At 51.8% G+C, this 18185-nt stretch overlaps 1 protein-coding gene across 1 annotated transcript; it reads right to left on the bottom strand.

Moving 5' to 3' along the window:
• Window positions 1–2380: 2380 nt before the first annotated feature.
• Window positions 2381–8556, bottom strand: Nr1h2 (nuclear receptor subfamily 1 group H member 2). Its single transcript, XM_020160021.2, has 10 exons — window positions 8326–8556; window positions 8080–8211; window positions 7463–7524; window positions 7249–7380; window positions 6614–6904; window positions 6117–6382; window positions 5772–5951; window positions 5163–5262; window positions 3154–3362; window positions 2381–2889 (listed from the first exon to the last, which is right to left on the bottom strand). Exons 3-10 carry the CDS (start codon window positions 7503–7505, stop codon window positions 2743–2745), a joined length of 1368 nt encoding a protein of 455 aa, XP_020015610.1. The 5' UTR covers window positions 7506–7524; window positions 8080–8211; window positions 8326–8556; the 3' UTR covers window positions 2381–2742.
• Window positions 8557–18185: the final 9629 nt, after the last annotated feature.

Genomic DNA, 18185 nt, shown 5'->3' with positions numbered 1-18185 from the left:
CTTTCCCCCCCAAAAAACTGCATTACCACTGGCTCCCCAGTGTCCTGCAAAGAACCTGCAGTGGGAGTCACTGCCTGAAAGACTGAAGAGCATTTGGGGTGCGGGAGGAACTCCTCTAAGGGACAGGAGAGCCTGGGTGGAGGAACCGCAGGAAGGAGGGGGACAAACAACCCAGTAACAGGTTTCTGGGGTGGGTGGGGCTGGGGCCCAGGCGGAACATCATGCGTCCCTCACTCCTGCAGTTGAGGCTCTGCCCTCAGTTTGCTGCTCCAACTACAAAGCCAGCAACTCTTCCCCTCAATGGGGTGGGGGAGGGGGCCCAAGCCATTCCTTCCTTGCACTCTATGCAGGAGCCACCCCACTGTTCCCTCTCCCCTGGCCTCTCTCTCCTGCTACAGTCTAATCTCCACTAGGCAGCCAGCAAGTTTTTCAACACGCAGGGTACATCACGTTGTGTCTACCCTCCCCCAGCTCCTCAGTGAACCCAGAAAAAGGCCAAACCCCACAGCAAGATTAACAAGGCCCTACACGACCTTGGTTTCCCATCATGTCTGTGACTTCATCTGTATTTCTCCCCTGCTCCCTCAGATGCACCTACCAACACGCCCAGCTCCTTCCCCCTCAGGGCCTTTGCGCTTACCAGCGACCCTCCTGTCCAGCTATTCCCTTACATTGTCCCTTCCCAGAAAAGGTGACTATGGGAGCTAAGGGGGCAGGCTACCCCAATCCTGATCTCCTTTGCCCCTTTTATTTCTTCTCATATAAAACATCAAAGCCCGAAACCATGGCTTTACTGTCATTCAGCCTAATTACTGTACTCCCCGCTGCAGGGACCGTTCTGGACTAGTTCGCGCTGTAGCCCCAGAGCCTAGAAAGCGCCCGGCACGGATACCCCGTAAACACTGAGCGCATGCAGGTGACACCATGCTCGCATATGCGCCACCCAGTCCCCCAAAGCCTTCCCTAGCCACGGCCCCGCACTCTCAGGCGCGGTTTCAGCGCCTGCGCCCCTAGGATGCTGAGGAGACCCCCCCCAAACCAAACATTTTCCCGCGCGCCCCCGCGCTGACCACCGGCCCCCGCCCCTCTTCCGTGCGCCCCAGAGCCAAGGGGTCTCTCCAATCACATCGTCCCCTGAGACTCCCTCACAACCCTCTCTTTGGCCTGCATCCCAGTTCCCCAAGCCCCCTTTCCCTGCCAGTCGAGTTCCTCCATTCCCCTCCTTCCTTACTCACCCGCTTCAAACAGCGTTTCCCGCCACAGCGTACGCCACGGTGACCCCTGACTCCGGCGCGCGCAGGCCCAGAGGCGCCCGGCGATGCGCAGGGCGACGCGCCGGGCCACGCCCCCCTCCGGCCAAATGCGGGCGTGATCACGCCCAGCCGGACTGATGGCCACGCCCCCTCCAAGGGGAAGACAAACCACGCTCCTCTATCCGACTTGGGGCGTGGCTCTACCCGGCAGCCCAGGAAGTCTCATTAACCCTGCCCTCTAGTGACGTATGCCCGAAGTCACGCCCCTTCCTGCAACTACCTTCACTCCCTCCTCGGGCGCTGCGCGCGCATCCTTTTCTCTCCGCCGCCTCTGGGCCAGACCCACAGGACTATCCGGGCGGGCGCTGCTTAACAAGTGGCCGGATTTTGACTCCCGCCCTCCCCACAGAGGTCGTTCTCCCAGCCTCAGTTTCCCCATGCGTACACTAGACTGAGTGGAGGGCGGAGGACACTTTATAACTACTGTCATTTCCGCTGTCCAGCCCCAAATATATCTTCTGGAATGCAGCCCGTATCCCCAAGCAACCCCTTCTCCTCTCCAGACCGTCTCTGCAACTCATCTTAGGAACTCTGGAAGAACTTCATCGCTCGCCCCGCATCCCACACTGCGCGCCATCCCTCAACTCGGAGGCCCAGCCCACCGGCCCAGTGTTTCAGGTGCCACTGGAAACAGCGCCTCCTTTGGGATGTCTCCCCTTCTAACAGTCCCCGTCCACTTCCCACTGTCTGGCATGGACCTCAGAGGAAGGTTTTTATCCTGTCCACTGAGGTTTCCGTCGCCCACACCTGTGTTGGGTGTCAACACTGCATCCATACAAGCTCTGACCCAGAACCTACGCACAGTGCTTGTCCTCAATCTTTAAACCTATTTATCCTCCGAGAGCGGTTCCAATTCACCTTGTACTGGAAGATGAGCCTCGGGCTGTCAGGCACCTGTCCCAGGTCCTCAGAGCACATCACTGTGGACTAGGGTAGTCTGTGCCCACCAGCCTGGCAGTGTGAGGACACTGTTGATCTCACCAGCTGATTCAGAGAGAGACTCTAGAAGCCCACCCCCTCTCCACTTCTCAAGTTTGCACTCTGGGCTGACTTCTACTCATACTTCCTTGATTTTGTTTTGTTTTTATTAAATAAAAGGAGCAGGGGAAGAGGGGGGCCTATGGCCTCCCAGGCTGTGGGGAGCCATGAGCCCCAGCTCCCTCTGTTCAAGGTGCACTGCATGGTGGGCTTGAGGTGTAAGCTGGGGGAGAGGACAGTTGGGAAGGGTCAGAGGTCAGGACCTGTGACCCATCACCCCTCCTGGAAGACTTGGAGGGCAGGGAGGGTCCTCCAGGACCCCACCTGGGACACATACTGAAGGCTGAGGCCTGGCCTGGCCCCCTTCCGCCCCAGGAGGAGGAAAGGTGACAGCATCCATCTGTTGCAGGGTGGTCAGTCAGGTGAGACTGGGGGCCAGGGTGGCAGGCCCTTATTCATGGACGTCCCAGATCTCAGAGAGCAGAGGCGGCAGCTTCTTGTCCTGAAGCCGCAGGGCAAAGACCTGCTCGGAGTGGACGGAGCTCAGGGTGCGCAGGCTCACCAGCTTCATCAGCATGCGTGGGAATCGAAGCTGGTCCTGCAGGGTGGGAGGACAGAGGCGGTGCCATGAAAGGAAGGCCTCCCTCCCAGAGTGGACAAGCCTGGGGAGCTAGAGCAGGGAGGGGCCAGGCATGGCACGGGCCCCACCCTGTGTGTGGGTAGGCCTAGCTTCTCAAAGAAGGAACAGTGCACTGAAGCTCAAGACTGTCACGGTCGGGTAGGCAGAGGCTGGGATGACCCTTGTGGGGCTGGACACCCCCCCGCCCCGGACCAAGTACTTTCCAAGAGGAGCAGCCAGTACCTGCGGCCTCTTGATGCGTGTGTAGGAGAGCAGGGCCTCTACATAGGGCTGCTGCAGCTCCTCCACGCGGCTTGGCTCCTGCACGTTGGGCCGGTCAGCTGAGAAGATGTTGATGGCGATGAGCAGGGCGTACTCTGCGTCGTCCAGGCCCAACCGCCTCATAGCCCTCGAGAATTCAAAGATGGGGTTGATGAACTCCACCTGTAGGCCTGCAGAACAGAGGCCACCATCAGCCCCCTTATCTGAAACCAGCTTCACATTCCAGTCCCTGTGATGGCCCAGTCCCTGGGTGAGGGAGACAGCTGTGATGACAGCATTCTTATCTCTCCTGTCCACCTCCGCATCCCTGTGCCTATAGGATGGCCTGGCACGTAGGTGTGCCACAAACCCTGCCTACAGAATGGAACAAGGACCAAGGGCGTGTGCACTGTCTCTCTCACCATCACCACCCCACATCCTATGCACAGCTGACAGCTCTTCCCTGGTGTCCCGAGTCTCTGTCCTCCCCCTTTACAAAGGCAGAGGTCCCATTGTGCCTATCCCCAGGTGGCTCCCACTGCTCAGTCTCATTTCTGAGACTGACCCATTCCCTCACTCATTCATCAAACACTACTGAGCACGAACTGCATGCCAGGCCCTGGGGTGAGCAGGTGACAAGACAAAGCCCCTGCTCTTGTAGGACTTTGGGGTGTGGGGACAGAAGATAAACATCAGTAAATACCCAGAATGTGAGACTGTGAGATTTACAGGTAATGCACCGAAGGGCCTCGGGACCACCGAGAATCACAGTGCACTTTATACACTTTACAGGCAGGAGGCCTCACTAGATCCCGTATTTGAGCGAAGGCAAAAGAGCAAGTTACAAGTCTGTGCAAGGGTTCTGGGTAGGGCAGCCCGCTCTGATGTGCACAGGACTTGGAAGGACATGAGACTTCATGTGCTCAAACTGAGAAAGTCCTGTACAACTGGGATGAGTTGATACCCTGGTTCCAGGTGAGGACTGCAAGTAGTGGCCCTGTGGCTGAGCATGTTGATGGATTCAAATACAAGCAAGGAGGCCAGTGATCCAGGGGAGAAGGACAAAGCCTGGTCCTGCACGGCTGGTGGACTAGTGAGTTCTGGGGCTTTTCTCCAACTAAGAAGTCATGGAAGGTTCTGAGTGGAGGGGAGACAGCTGACTGGGGTGCTGAGAACATCTTTCTGATGCTGTGAGAACAGACAATGCTGGAGAGTGGGGTCAGAGAACCCAGTAAGGAGCCCTTGGGATGTCCAGGGAGACATGACAAGCCACACAGTGGCAGAGCAGGGGTGAGAAGTGCTGGGATACACCTCCTCTACGGCCCCATCTCTCTGCGCTCCAGTTGCCTAGGGCTCCTTAGAACCGGCCAGCTCCTCCTCACCTCAGGCCTGTACACATGCCCATCCGCAGCCAACGCTTTTCTCCCCCAGACCTGCCCTGAGAGCCCACGTTGGGTTACTGGGACTGCCTAAAGGTGGAAACGTTGAGTCTGGAGGAGGAAGACAGGTTAGGAGTGGTTCCCTAGGAGTACGAAGCAGTGTTCTAGGGAGAGATGATGGGACTTACTAAGACAGCAGAGGATGAGTGAGTGAGGTCTCCACACATGCAGTTCAGTAGCTAGCAAGGCCACGCCCCTCCTTACCCACGCTTGCCTCCCTTTCCCAGAGCCCCTGTGCCTAGATCACATGCCCAGGTAAGTGCTCTGAGAGGGCAGGACCCAAGGCTACCCTATACAGATGGGGAAGCTGTGAGCTTCCCGGTGGGGGATCCAGCAGCTTCCCCAGGAGACAGGTTTGAAAGAAGGACCTTCTAATTCCCACCAAGTGGCCCTGTGGGATGCAGAGACACCTGTGGAGTTGGTACTCCATGAATGCCTCACTCTCACACAAGCTCGATCCTCAGCTCCACTTTGGAGGCTACATGGGGATGAGAGAGCACAGGCCCCCCAGGTACACAGGGCTCCCCACCGTGGCCCAACTGCCTTGTGTACCTGCACGGTGGAAGTCATCCTTGCTGTAGGTGAAGTCCTTCAGAAAGGTGATGCATTCTGTCTCATGGTTGTAGCGCCTGGCGGTCTCCAGCAGCATGATCTGGAGAGGCAGGCAGGGGCCAGGACCTGTTAGCTACTAGTCCCTCCCCTCCTGGCCCCAACAAGGGAACAACCTGGCCAGGATCATCCCATGCCCCAGAAGGCCATCAGGAGGTTGGAGCTCTGGTGCATGCTGCCCCCATCCCAGGACATTCTCCCCATTCGGTGACCATGCAGGGGGCACTTAGAGGGGAGCTTCGCACACTGCCGACCCTCAGTACTCATTATCCTGATCTGGCTCAAATGTCAGGGCCTCTGAACAGTTTCTTGGACATATTTCCTCTGACATGGGCCCCTCCAGCCCAATCCTCAATTATTCTCTGCCTTAGCACCTTGTTCCTTTCTTTCCCTGGCATGGGAGGCTCTTACTATGTTGTTAGGATTGGCCAGTCCCATGGGATATCATCCTCACAAGCCAAAGGCCTGGGCTTGCTCTGCACTTTGATCCCAGCGTGTCCTGGAGCTACGTCTGGGGTTCCTCACGGGTAGGAGGGACGGCGACAGCCATACCTCAATGGTGGATGCCTTCAGGAGGGCGATCTGGTCTTCACGGCCCAGCTGCAGGAAGCCAGGCACCTGTTTGGCAAAATCCACAATCTCCTGGACTGAGATGATGGCCAGCTCCGTGAAGTGGGCGAAGCGCTGCTGGCGTGCGTCTCGAGACTGGGGGTCTGCACCCAGGGGCCAGGGCTGGGGCACAAAGACCAGATCACTCCAGGACTCCTGTGCTCTGGGGGACCCTCCTCCCAAGGCCACTATCCCAGGGAGCTGAGTATCCTCCCATGCCTGGGCCCCAGCCCTGATGGCTCTACCCCTCTGGGCTGACACCCCTTGAGGCTGTGGATAGTGCAGTACCGTGACTTTGGGCTGGTCAGAGAAGGAACGTTTGTTGCACTGCAGCTGGGCGGCCACCAACTGTTGGATCATTAGTTCCTGTGCTGCTGTCAACTGGACACTCTCGCCTTCCCCAGAGCCCTGACCACCCACCTCGGACCCGCCAGGTGAGGCTGCAGACCCAGAGGCTGAGCTGCTGCTGCCCGCGGGCTCCACAGGTGGCGGCTGCTGCTGTTGCTGCTGTTTCTGGATCTTTTTCTTCCGGATCTGTTCTTCAGAGAGGACACCTGTGGGAAACAAGGACCTTAGTGGAGGCCCCTGCCTCCAAACTGTACCCCATAGCCTTCCTCCACCCCACCCCCACCCCCTTCCATCAAGCCCCACCCACACCTCATTCCCACCCCTCTCCAAACACCAATGGGAGGTGAGGCTCATGACCGCTTAGGAAAGGAGAGGGGGCTCTCATGGGTGGGCTTTCTGTGAGTCCAGACCGGTAGCACCCATCCCTCAGCACTCACACTGCTCTCTCATCCCCGCCTCCTTGCACTTTCGGAGCCGGCACAGCTGGCACTTGCGCCTCATGAAGGCATCCATCTGGCAGGTGCCACTCCCCCGGCAGGCGTAGCGCCCAGCCCCACCATGGACCACACTGCGCCGGAAGAAGCCCTTGCAGCCTTCGCAACTGAGGACATTGTAGTGGAAACCAGAGGCCTTGTCCCCACACACACGGCAAAGCTCGTGACCCAGCATCTTTGGAGCTGGGCCCTTCTTTCGCTTGCGCTCCGGCTCCTCCTCTTGCTCTAGAATGACTGGGATAGGTAAAGCTATGAGACATAGACCCACAAAGAGACACAGCATCCAGAGGGACAGGCCCAGGAGACATCCCAAGGCGAAAAGTCAGAAGACAGAGGGTGTGAGATCCACACACCCCAAGGGACTGCCATTTGGAGAGAAAGACATGCAAGTCAGTAGGCCTCAAAGAATGAATCAAAGTATGAGGCATCCAGGAGAAACAAAGGGAAAAAAAGAAAAAGAGAAAAAAAAAAAAAAACAAGAAACAGGGGCCTCCCATCTCCCAGTCCATTTCTGATCTTTCTCCCATCCTAGTTCCCTTCCCAACCCCCTCACATCAATTCTCAGACCCTTGTCTCACCCACAATGCAGGCAGAGCCAGTCCCATCAGTGCTTGGGACATCAGGGTCTGGACCCTCGAGCCATGGCTCAGGACCCTCCTTTTTTATGGTGGGTGAAGAGGAGGAGGTGCTGGGCTGAGGGGGGCCATTTCCTGGGAGAGAGAGGAAACGGGAGGGGGCAGTGAGCTTCTCCTGCCACTATGTGATGACTTCGTGGGGAAGAGGATCACTCACCAGGCAGAGGGGTGTCCAGGGAACTCGTGGTGGGGGATGACATGGCGAGGTCAAGGAGCAGCCTGCAGAATACAGGGTGATTGAAAACCTTGTGGGGCTAGGGAGGGCTGGAGCAGGCCAGTTACAGGTCCTGATGGGGATGTCACTCTTCCTTCCATTAAGTCCCGGACTTTTATTTTCTTTTACTGTACATACTATTTCCAGCCCTAGCCCAATGCAGACCCTCCCCACCCATTTTAACAAAGCCCGCCCCTTCTACTCCAGGTCAGCCTTCAGCTTGGTTTTTAAGTTCTGCTCTTCCCAGGCCACGCCCCTCCAGGCCCCACTCACTCGCTCCAAGTACCAGCCCTTCTCCTTCAATCGTGCTGTTGTCAATTCCTCCCTCCATCAAGTTTCCCGCCATCTATTCTTACTAAGACTCCCCTCCCCTCTGCTGAGAAAGTCCCCTGTCACCCAGATCCTAGCTGCTTCTATATGCTCCGCCCCATCTTTTCCTTTTAGGTCCCACCCCATTCGTCCTAGGACTGCCCTCCGTCCTCCTACCTTAAGCTGCTACAATTTAGCCCCGCCCACCAGCAACCAGACCACGCCCGCCCTTATCAAGCCACGCCCCATACCTCGCTCCAGGTCCCGCCCCTCTCCAAACACCAGCGGGAGGCGGGGCTCATGACTGCGCGCGGGGGTCTTGTGGGCGGTCTTTCACAGGGTCTCCCTCCCGTGGTCGTGGAAACGGCCAGGGTAGACGGGAGCTACAGATGGGAAGAAAGGAAAGGAGAAGGGAAGCTGAATGGAGCCGCCCGGACAACGCCGGGAAGTCCCGGCCCGGCTTTTCCCCGCGTCTCCCCACTCTCGGGTACACTTGCCTTGGTCCCTTTGCTCTGCTTCTTCGCGTCCTCCGTAGTTCCTGATACGCCACTGCTACTGGGTCCCCTCAAAAGTAACTTCGGGGGGGGCTAGGAGTGAAGCTGAGAGGTAGAGCCCTTTTCTAACATACGGGAAGTCCTAGGTTCGAACCCCAACAGGGCAAAGAAAAAGGAGGAAAAGTAACTTCGCCACTTCTTCCGGCAACCCCGCCGTGCGTCACCTCCGGAAGGGGGCGGGCAGAGAAAGGTGACGGACTTCCGGTCCGCTTAGGCCTAACCGAATGGACTGCGCCGCCCGGAAGTATAGAATTCTCTACGGAAGTTGAATTCCCCCGGCTGCAGTGGTGTGGCGCAGAAGAGTTCCGGATAGTTCAGTCCAGTGTCGGGCAATAGGGGAGATGGACGGTCCCCTAAATCGAGGCTCGTGGTTTGTGGCTTCAGCCCACCTATGCGTGGCCAAAGATTTAGTTCACGTAAATCTCCGAAGCATAGGTTGCTTTCCTTAAACGACTGCTGTGAAATGCGTTTGTCCTATTTTGATTGTGACTAGTATTCTGATTTTGTAGACACGGCAGATACTCGTTTTAAATAAGTGAAATTACAAATATGGATCAGTCTTTTTTTTTTCTTTTGGTTTTGTTTTTGCAGTACTGGGTATTGAACCCAGGGCCTTGGGCTTGTTAGGCAAGAACTCTTTATCACTAAGCTACACCCCCCAGAACCTGGAACAATATTTTTTAAATAAAACCTGGTGATTGAAAGAATTAAAATTTTAAACAAGCCTACTGGTGAAGGTAAAAGTAGCTTTTTAAGGAAAATCAGAATACTTGAGCAGGTGGATGAATATTGTTCCAAAGGTTTTTTTCCCCTCACAGATAGTGCATACATTATTTGTAATTCATTCATTTTTTCTTTTTTGCGTTGTTGAGTCTTGAGCCCATATGGCCTCGATCATGTTAGCACATTACTACTGAGGTGCACCTCCAGTCCACCATGATTTTTTCACAGGCTTGTGGGTGTGATCCATGCTCTTCTGTAACTTGTTTACTTCAGGCTGACTTTTGTAGCAGTGGAATTTTCCTAAGGATGATAGAAAAAAAAAAAGTGCTCGGGCATCCAGGGCTGGCCAGTCTGGTGTCTCCTCCACTTCCTTGCCGTGTAATGCTAAGCCAAGTTACTTCACCTCTCTGCCCCTCACCTTCTCTGTCTATAAAATGGATTTAAGGAGAGTGACCTGGTGGTACTGGCCTTCTGCTTATATGAGGTAAAAAGAATGAGCAGAGACAGGCTCACATACATGAGGCGCTGTATTTGTTCTTGTGGTGTTGAACTTGTTTCTTATCTTACAGTGATAGAAAAGTGCAAAAAGGCTGAAACAGTCTCAAGATAACTTACTGTACACAGCAGGCTCAGCTGACCTACTTGTAAAATAGGGAAAATTATTGTCACTGGAGCCCCAGGACCGAGGCCTGACTCTGGGGGTTTCAACAGACCAGGTTTGGCCACCCACTGCCTCTAAAGTACAAGGAGAGAGGGAGAGAGGAAGAGACGGAAAAGGAGGGAGAGAGAGAAAGAGAGAGCCATCTCTTAAGAAAATTGTCTTCCTCATACTGTCAGTAGTTCTACAATTATACAGAGGAATGACAAGAGTGGATCAAAAGTATTCCATGAGCTGCTTGACTCTCAGGACTGGTTCCGCTGGATCCTGCTGAGGGTCTTTTGGTGACAGGTAAATGACAATTTTTGCTTGCAGGGTAGTTTTAGTTATCAGCATGAGATGATTGTGTGCAGTGCCTGCCTTTAGTGGAATTTGAGATAAACTGAAAAGGAAAAACAAAAAGACAGAACAGGTTAGAGGACAAAATGGAGTCATTGAAGAGAAGGGCTGGGCCCTCTGTCAGGGAGAAGGACAATTTCAGAGGAGCTCTGTTCCATTATGGGGGTGAAGATTCAGGAAGTGCAGTGTCTGCCATGTATTGCATTCTGTCACAGTAACTGTTATATAAAGCTAGCTGTGGGCCAGTGTTTTCATTTGTAACTCATCCAGTGTCTCCTGATGTTTTTATCACAGTTAAATTGAGATACAATACACACATACAATTCACACTTAAGACGAAATTCAGTACTTAGGTTTTGTTTTTAGATAGGGTCTCACCTGTAGCCAAAGCTGGCCTGGAGCTCACTATGTACAATAGGCTGGCCTCAAACTCATGATCTTCTAGCTTCAGGCTCCAGAATGCTGAGATTACAGTTGTTACCACCATTCCTGGCTTGTTTTTTGTTATGTTTGTTTGTTTGTTTGTTTTGACAATACTGGGGTTTGAACTCAGGGCCTCATGCTTGCTAAGCAGGCACTCTACCACTTGAGCCACATTTTACCATTTGAACCAGTCCACCAGGCCTTTTGGGGGGGGGTTATTTTCAACATAGGGTCTCACTTTTGTTACCTGGGCTGGCCTAAAACCAGGATCCTCCTGCTCTCTGCCTCTTGAGTAGCTGGGATTACAGGTGTGAGCCACCAGTGCTTGACTTTTTTTTAAGACAAATCTCCCTATTTCTCTCAGGCCGTTCCTGAACAATCCTCCTGCCATGACCTCCCAAATGACTGGAACTTCATATACATCTCACTCTCATTTCTACTTATCTTTACCGAATGCTGGTTGTTATATGTCTCTTATTGTAGTGGGTGTGAACTGACATGTGGTTTTAATTTGCATTTCCCTGGTAACTATTTCTTTTTATCATATGCAGTATGCAATGTCAAAGCACAAAATTACAATAAAGATCTTTCTGGTTTTGGTGTGACTGGAATTTGAACTCAGGGCTTCACATTTGCAAAGCAGACACTCTTCTTGAGCCATACCTCCTGTCCATTTTGCTCTGGTTATTTTGGAGCTGGGGGTCTCTGGCCTCAAATCTTGATCCTCCCCATCTCAGTCTTCCAAGTACCTAGGATTAGAGGCATGAGCCACCAACACCCAGCTCCACCATGCCCTGTTTATATGGAAACTTTCTGGACTGTTAATACCAATCTAGAAGTGTCAAAAAGATTAAGATCACCAGATCTGGGGGCCAGAAAGTTCTGGTCTAGTCAGAAAAAGCATGTGAGGACAGACAAGGGAAAGACAAGCAGGAGTAGTTTTCTTAGTGCAAAGCAGAGGGAGAGTGCCCTCTGCAGACAGAGGGAGAGTGTGCCCTCTGCAGACAGGAGCGTAGGCAGGCAGAAGAAAGTGCTGAGCTGTAAGTCCCAAGACCTCCAGCTTTTATTGGGACCTGTAGACATGGGCTGTTCATTCCTGGAAAACTGGGTTAGTGTGTCATTTACTCCCAGAGACTGGATTTTGTGTAATGAACTTCTCCCACATGTGGGGCAGGAGAATTCTTGGCCTTGGATGGTCAGAACAGGCCTAGGGGCTGTCATTCTGCACAGGCTGTGAGGGCTATGAGTTACCAAGCCCCTGCTGTATGTCACAAGTCATTTCATAATGTCAGTCCAGGATGTGATTCCTTATCAACAGCCAAACCATCATTTTCAGCCACTGGTTTCCTCCTCCCTGCCTAACCATGTATGAGAAGCAGCAGTTTCTTTTTTTTTTTTTTTTCTTCCTTCCTTCCTTTTTTGCGGTACTGGGGTTTGAACTCAGGGCCTATACCTTGAGCCACTCCACTAGTCCTTTTTTTGTGATGGGTTTTTTCGATATAGGGTCTCGACAACTATTTACCGGGGCTATCTTTGAACTGTTATCCTCCTGATCTCTGCCTCCTGAATAGCTAGGATTATAGGCAGGAGCCACGGGCACCCGGCTTTCTTCTTTTTGAGACAGGGTTTCCCTCTGTACCCCAGGCTGGCTTGCAACAGTAGTTCCTCCTGCCTCAGCCTCCTGAGTGTTGGAATTATAGGTGTACACAAATCTCTACTTCATTTTTCCCTGTTCCTTTCATCTATAGCCAAAGTAGATTAAATATAAACTACTTACACTTTCTCTCCCAAAATCTGTAAAAATACTCATAGCCCACTCTAGGGCCTACACCTTGAGCCACTCCACCAGCCCTTTTTTTTATGATGGGTTTTTTTGAGCTAGTGTCTTGAGGACTATTTGCCAGGGTTGGCTTTGAACCACAGTCCTCCTGATCTCTGCCTCCTGAGTAGCTGGGATTATAGGCGGAAGCCACCAGCACCTAGCCATCTAGCTTATTGCTGATAATTTGTGTAAACTTGTCCCAGGACCTGGTCCTTTACTGGCTCACATCTTTAATGGCTGAAGAAACCCTTTGAGCTAGTGGAGTGACTCAAGTAGTAGAGCACTCACCTAGCTAGTGTGAGTTCAAACACCAGTACTGCCCAAAAAAAAAAACCAAAAACCCTTTGAGCTCTTGACCTATTTACTGGTGCTGCTCTTAAGCCACCTTGCTCAGAGACTGCTCCCCCCACACGCCTTCCTGGGGGAGTGTACTTTCACTTTCTCTCACTCTCAATAAAACTCTACTACTTTGCAAAAAAAGAAGGAAATCCTTTGGGGGTAGAGGTATGGCTCAAGCAGTAGATCACGTGCCTAGCAACCAGGAAGCTCTGAGTTCAAACCCTCATACTGCCGAGACAAAATAAAATGAAAAAAAAATTTTATTTCAGAAATCCCTGGTCTGAAGTTTTGATTTAAAAATATACATAAGGGCTGGCAGAGTTCCTCAAGTGGTAAGAGTACCTGCTTAGCAAGTGTGAGGCCCTGCGTTCAAACCCCAGTGCCGCCAAAAAAATGTGTGTATGTGTGTATGTGTGTCCAAGCTGCACCTCAGGAAAACTCAGGGTATAATAAAATGATGCCAGAAATTACATTTGCAATTATATGCAAAAGTGAGTGTGCTGTGAATCCAGGAAATGACAGCATCTTTTGGAGGTATTGCAAAAACAAACTATTCGTCCCCCAAATCAAGCTTGCAGAGGTGGGGCTGGGGGTGTAGCTCAGTGGTAGAGCAGTGTTTGCCTACATGAACTAGGCCTGGGTTCTGTCCCCAGCACTGAAAACCAAAAAAAAAAAAAAAAAAAAACTTCCAGAGGTAAAGGGATACATTTGGACACTTGGGAGAAAGAAAGACATCATAGCCAGCAGGAACAGCCAGTGCGAATGCTCTCGGGAGGAGTGATTTCAGCGAATTCAAAAAGCAGCAACTACTGGGGACATGGCTCAAGAGGTACAGAGAGCACCTGCTGAGCAAGCAAGAGGGCCAGAGTTCAAACCCCAGCACTACAAATACAAAACAAATCCAAGAGCAACAAAGCTAGGGTGGCTCGAGCAGGGTGATGAGAAGAGGCAAAATAAGATCAGCGGGGCAACAGTGGGTCTAATCATGTGTCATTGTGGGCCAGCGGTAGTGGACACTGGCTGAGCATTCATCCAAAGTGTCCCTTGTTCTTGGACACACAACTGGACTACATTCCCCAGCGGTCCTTGCGGCTGGGTATAGTCACGTGACTGGATTCTAGCCAGTGAAACCACAGCAAGAGAGAACGTGGGGTGGGCACTGATCGCTGAATGTCTGGAAATTAAAGATCCTAGTTCAAATCCCCACCAAAAGCTGGCGTTGTCGCTCAAGTGCTAGGCTCTGGGCTCAAAACCAACTAACTAACTAACTAAATAATCCCCAAGTGCACCTGGGCTGCCCATACAATGTGACGATAATCCCTCTCTTACAAATCTAGATGATTAAATAAAAATGTTCCCTTGCAAAATCTTGAAATCCTTAACCTAAGTGCATCCTGAGGCCTCTGAGGGGACTGTGTTGGGGGATTGTGGTGACCCAGGACAGGGTCAGACTGGTGTCCTCTGTCGAAACCTCCTGGTCTGATGGTGGAGGCCAACAGGTGCTAGCCCTAAGTGACAAGCTAGGAGGTGATGCAGGTCCCATTGGCCGGGCTGTGTTGGGACTGCTGGGGACAAAAGAGCGAAGCTGAAAAGAGCCTGGGGTGCACTGGGGGAAATCGGCTGGGAAAGCAGGCCCACACCATCCCCTAGTGACCATGTGGGAATTTGCAGGCCAAGCCCTGCAAATGACTTAAGTAGGAAGTTACCACCAAGTGAAGTGATCTGAGGGTCCCAGACTGAGAGTTCCAGTTGCCGAATCAGAGAGGTGGTGCGGTGAAGGTTATCATAGAGACACTGTCTGTCTATTCTGTCTCAGAGGAGCCCCGAAAGCTAGGGGTGCTCCAAGCACATCTTATCTGTCATTTATTGAGTGATCAAGTGATCACTATGTTTCAGGAACTGTCCTAGGTTGCTAGAGACAAGGCCAGGAAAAAAAGTTGCAGCTGGGTACAGTGGCTCATGCCTGTAATCCCAGCTACCCAGGAAGTGTAGACAGGAGAATGGTGAGTTCGAGGCCAACCTGGGCAAAGTTATGGAGACCTTATTTCAATAAAATAAAATAAAAGGAGGTATAATTCAAGTGTAGAGAATTTTCTTGGCATGCATGAGGCATAGGTTCGATTCCCTGGTACTGCAGATGCTGAACAGCCTGCCCTCCTCAGAACTGGATTCTAACAGGGGAAGAAATCTAATAAGTAAATTACAACGTTGCAGGCTGAATCATGGCTCCTAAACTGTATCCTCATCTTCATCCCTGGGATAGGGAATGTTACCTTCTATTACAATGGTTATTTTTTCTTTTCTTTTCTTTTCAACAAAAGAGGCTGGCAGATAAGGATAAGTGATGGATTTTTGAGATGCAGAGGTGATATGACCCAGACATCAGTGGCTCACGCCTATAATCCTAGCTACTTGGAAGGCTGAGATCAGGAGGATCACGGTTGGAGACCAGCTCGGGCAAATAAATGCATGAGACCCCCATCTCCAAAATAACCAGAGCAGCTGGTGGAGTGGCTCAAGTGGTAGAGTGCCTGCCTAGCAAGCATGAAACCCTGAGTTCAAACCCCAGTACTGCCCCAAAACAATAAAATAACCAGAGCAAAATAGACAGGAGGGGTGGCTCAAGTGGTAGAGCACCTGCTTTGGAAGTGTGAAGCACTGAGTTCAAACCCCAGTCCCACCTAAACAAATATAATCTATAGAGGACTAAAGGGAAGATACTACACTGCTGACTTTTAAGAGAGTGGAAGGGGCTTCACACCAAGGAATGTGAGTGGAAAAGGTGAGGAAACCAGTTCTTCCCTTTCTTATAATCTCCCCCGCCCCTCCTCCTCCTCCCTCCCTCCCTCCCTGCCTCTTTCACACAAGATCTTGATATATAGTCTAGACTGGCCTCAAACTTTTGATCCTTCTGCCTCTGCCTCCCAGGTGCTGGGATTACAGCTGTGCACTGGCCTGACTGCATTGTGGTTTTTTTGTTCCTTGTTTTTCTTTTCTCATATCCCAGAGATGTCCCTTTTATTACAGGGAACATACAAAGCCCATTCCTCCCAGGGAAAAGTCCTTCCCCCCTCCCCCAGGTGACAAATGCACCTCTACCATGGTTTTCAGCTTCCTCTTCTACTTGTACTTCCATGGTGGTTAAACCATTGGTAGAGAGCTGATTCCAGTGAATGTTGTGCAGTCATCAACAAACATTCTATTTCCAACCATTTTTCTTCACTCCTCTTCCAGCCTCATATGGAGCCTCCGATCAGTGTGTGTGCATGTGTGCCTGTGGGTGGTACTGGGGTTTGAACTCATAGCTTTGAACTTGCTAGGCTGGTACTCTGCCACTTGAGCTACACTCCCCACTAAGGTAACATTTAACACAAGATTGGAAGGAGGAGGAGGGAGGAAGGTTTTCTGGAGAGAAAACACTCAGGAAGAACAGCCAGTGTGCCAAGGTCCTGAGGCAGGAGCACATGAGCAGTGTTTGAGGATCATGGAGGCCAGTGTGGCCACAGCAGAGTGAGGGATGTTACAGGGGAAGAGGTGAAGCAGATTGTACATGGCTTTTCAATTCTGAGATGCCAACAGGGCCCCCATTCATCCGTTTATTCATTAATTCATTTATCTATTTATTCAATTTGTTGTGGTCCTGGGGATGGAGCCCAGAGCCTCTCCCATGCTGGGCAAGCTCTCTACCACTTGAGATGTCCCCTTTGGTTTTTTTTTTTTTTCTTCCCATATTGGGGCTTGAACTCAGGGCCTACACCAGGAGCCACTCCACCAGCCCTTTTTTGTATTGGGTTTTTTTTTTCCTGAGATAGGGTCTCACGAACAATTTCCCTGGGGCTGGCTTCGAACTTAGAGTCTCCTGATCTCTGCCTCCTGAGTAGCTAGGATTACAGACATGGGCCACTGGTGCCGTACCCGGCTGTATTTTGTTTATGAGACAGAGTCTCGCTAACTTTGACTGGGCTGGCCTCGAACTCTTCCTCCTACCTCCACCTTCTGAGTACCTGGGATTACAGGCGTGTAACACCACACCCAGCTGGACTTCCAGTCTTTAGATCCTACCCTTTTCCTCTATTTCCCTCCCTCCTCTCACATCTTCTCCTTCCTTTTTTTTTTTTCATTTTTCTTTTATTATTCATATGTGCACACAAGGATTGGTTCATTTCTCCCCCCTGCCCCCACCCCCATCTTCTCCTTCCTTACCCAGCACAGATGATATAATCAGTCACCAGAATCGTGTCTTACACACAAAGACTTTTTTCCCCCATCATCACATGAACTCTGTGACACCCCACGGCTGGCCGGCTGGCCCACCCCGCTGAGCAAGCCCAGTGGAGTCACTTGAGATGATTAACCGCAAACTGCCAGCACCCACTCAGAGCTAACTAGCACAGCTTCCTCAGGTCTCTTCTCCATCGTCTAGGTCGCGGCTCACTTCCTCTCTCCCAGCCTCCGACACCCTCCCACTCCACGCCCTCACTTCTTCCTTTGCTGAAGAAAACCACAAGCAATCTGAAGGAAAGCTCTTATTACAGGGTGGACACTGACTCTCTGCAAAAGTCCACTTCCAGCTGGGTGTGGTGGCTCACACCTGTAATCCCAGCTGCTTTGGAGGCTAAAATTAGGAAGATCGAGGTTCAAGGCCATCCTGGGAAAATAGTTCAAGAGACACCCCCCACCATCTCCAAACTAACCAGAGTAACATGGACTGGAGATGTGGCTCAAGTGGTAGAGTGCCTGCTTTGCAAGTGTTCAAACCCCAGTCCCAGGGGAAAAAAGAAAAAGTCCGCCTACATCAACCGCTGGCCTCCCATGACCTCAAGGGGGAAGTCTGTACCAGGTGCTCTCCCTGTAGGCACTGAAACCCTTTTCTTCTCCCAGTTCACAATTCTCCCTCCCGAGCCCCTACCCCACCTACTGCATTATCATTTGTGTAGAGAACCCCTTCTCTTTCCAAATACTCTTTGCAGTAACAGTGGGGTGAAGGCTGGTGTGTGTGTATTTGTGTGTGCACAATTTTCAAATGAAACAGTAAGAGTCCAGGGTGGGTCCTAGCCAAGCACAGTGGCGCACTCCTTGAATCCCAACTACTCAGGAGGCTGAGGCAGGAGAATCACTTTGAGTCCAGGTGTTCAAGGCCACTCTGGGCTACATGGTGAGACCCTGTCTTATGAAAATACAAAACCAAAAAACACACCAAGCAAACAACACTCGGAAGACTCTGAGTCCTAAGACACAGGCACCGTCCCTAGGACACAGGAGAGCAGGAGCTGAATGTGACTTTCTCTCCCCTCCCTCTTTTCTTTCCTTTGCAGTGCTCAGGATTGAACATGGGGGTCTCAGCTTAGGCAAGCCCTTGTACCTGTGAGCCAAGACCCCAGTCTTTATGCTTTTAGTTTGGCTTTTCTGCTTTTTTCTAGATAGGGTCTTGCACCAAATTGACCAGCCTGGAACTCCCATCCTCCTGCCACCACACCCATCCAGTCCCTCCCTCTTGCC

This window comes from Castor canadensis, chromosome 16, assembly GCF_047511655.1.
Source record: "Castor canadensis chromosome 16, mCasCan1.hap1v2, whole genome shotgun sequence".
Classification (NCBI taxonomy): domain Eukaryota; kingdom Metazoa; phylum Chordata; class Mammalia; order Rodentia; family Castoridae; genus Castor; species Castor canadensis.
Note: the sequence above shows the minus strand (reverse complement) of the source record. Positions and strands in the feature narration are given on the sequence as shown.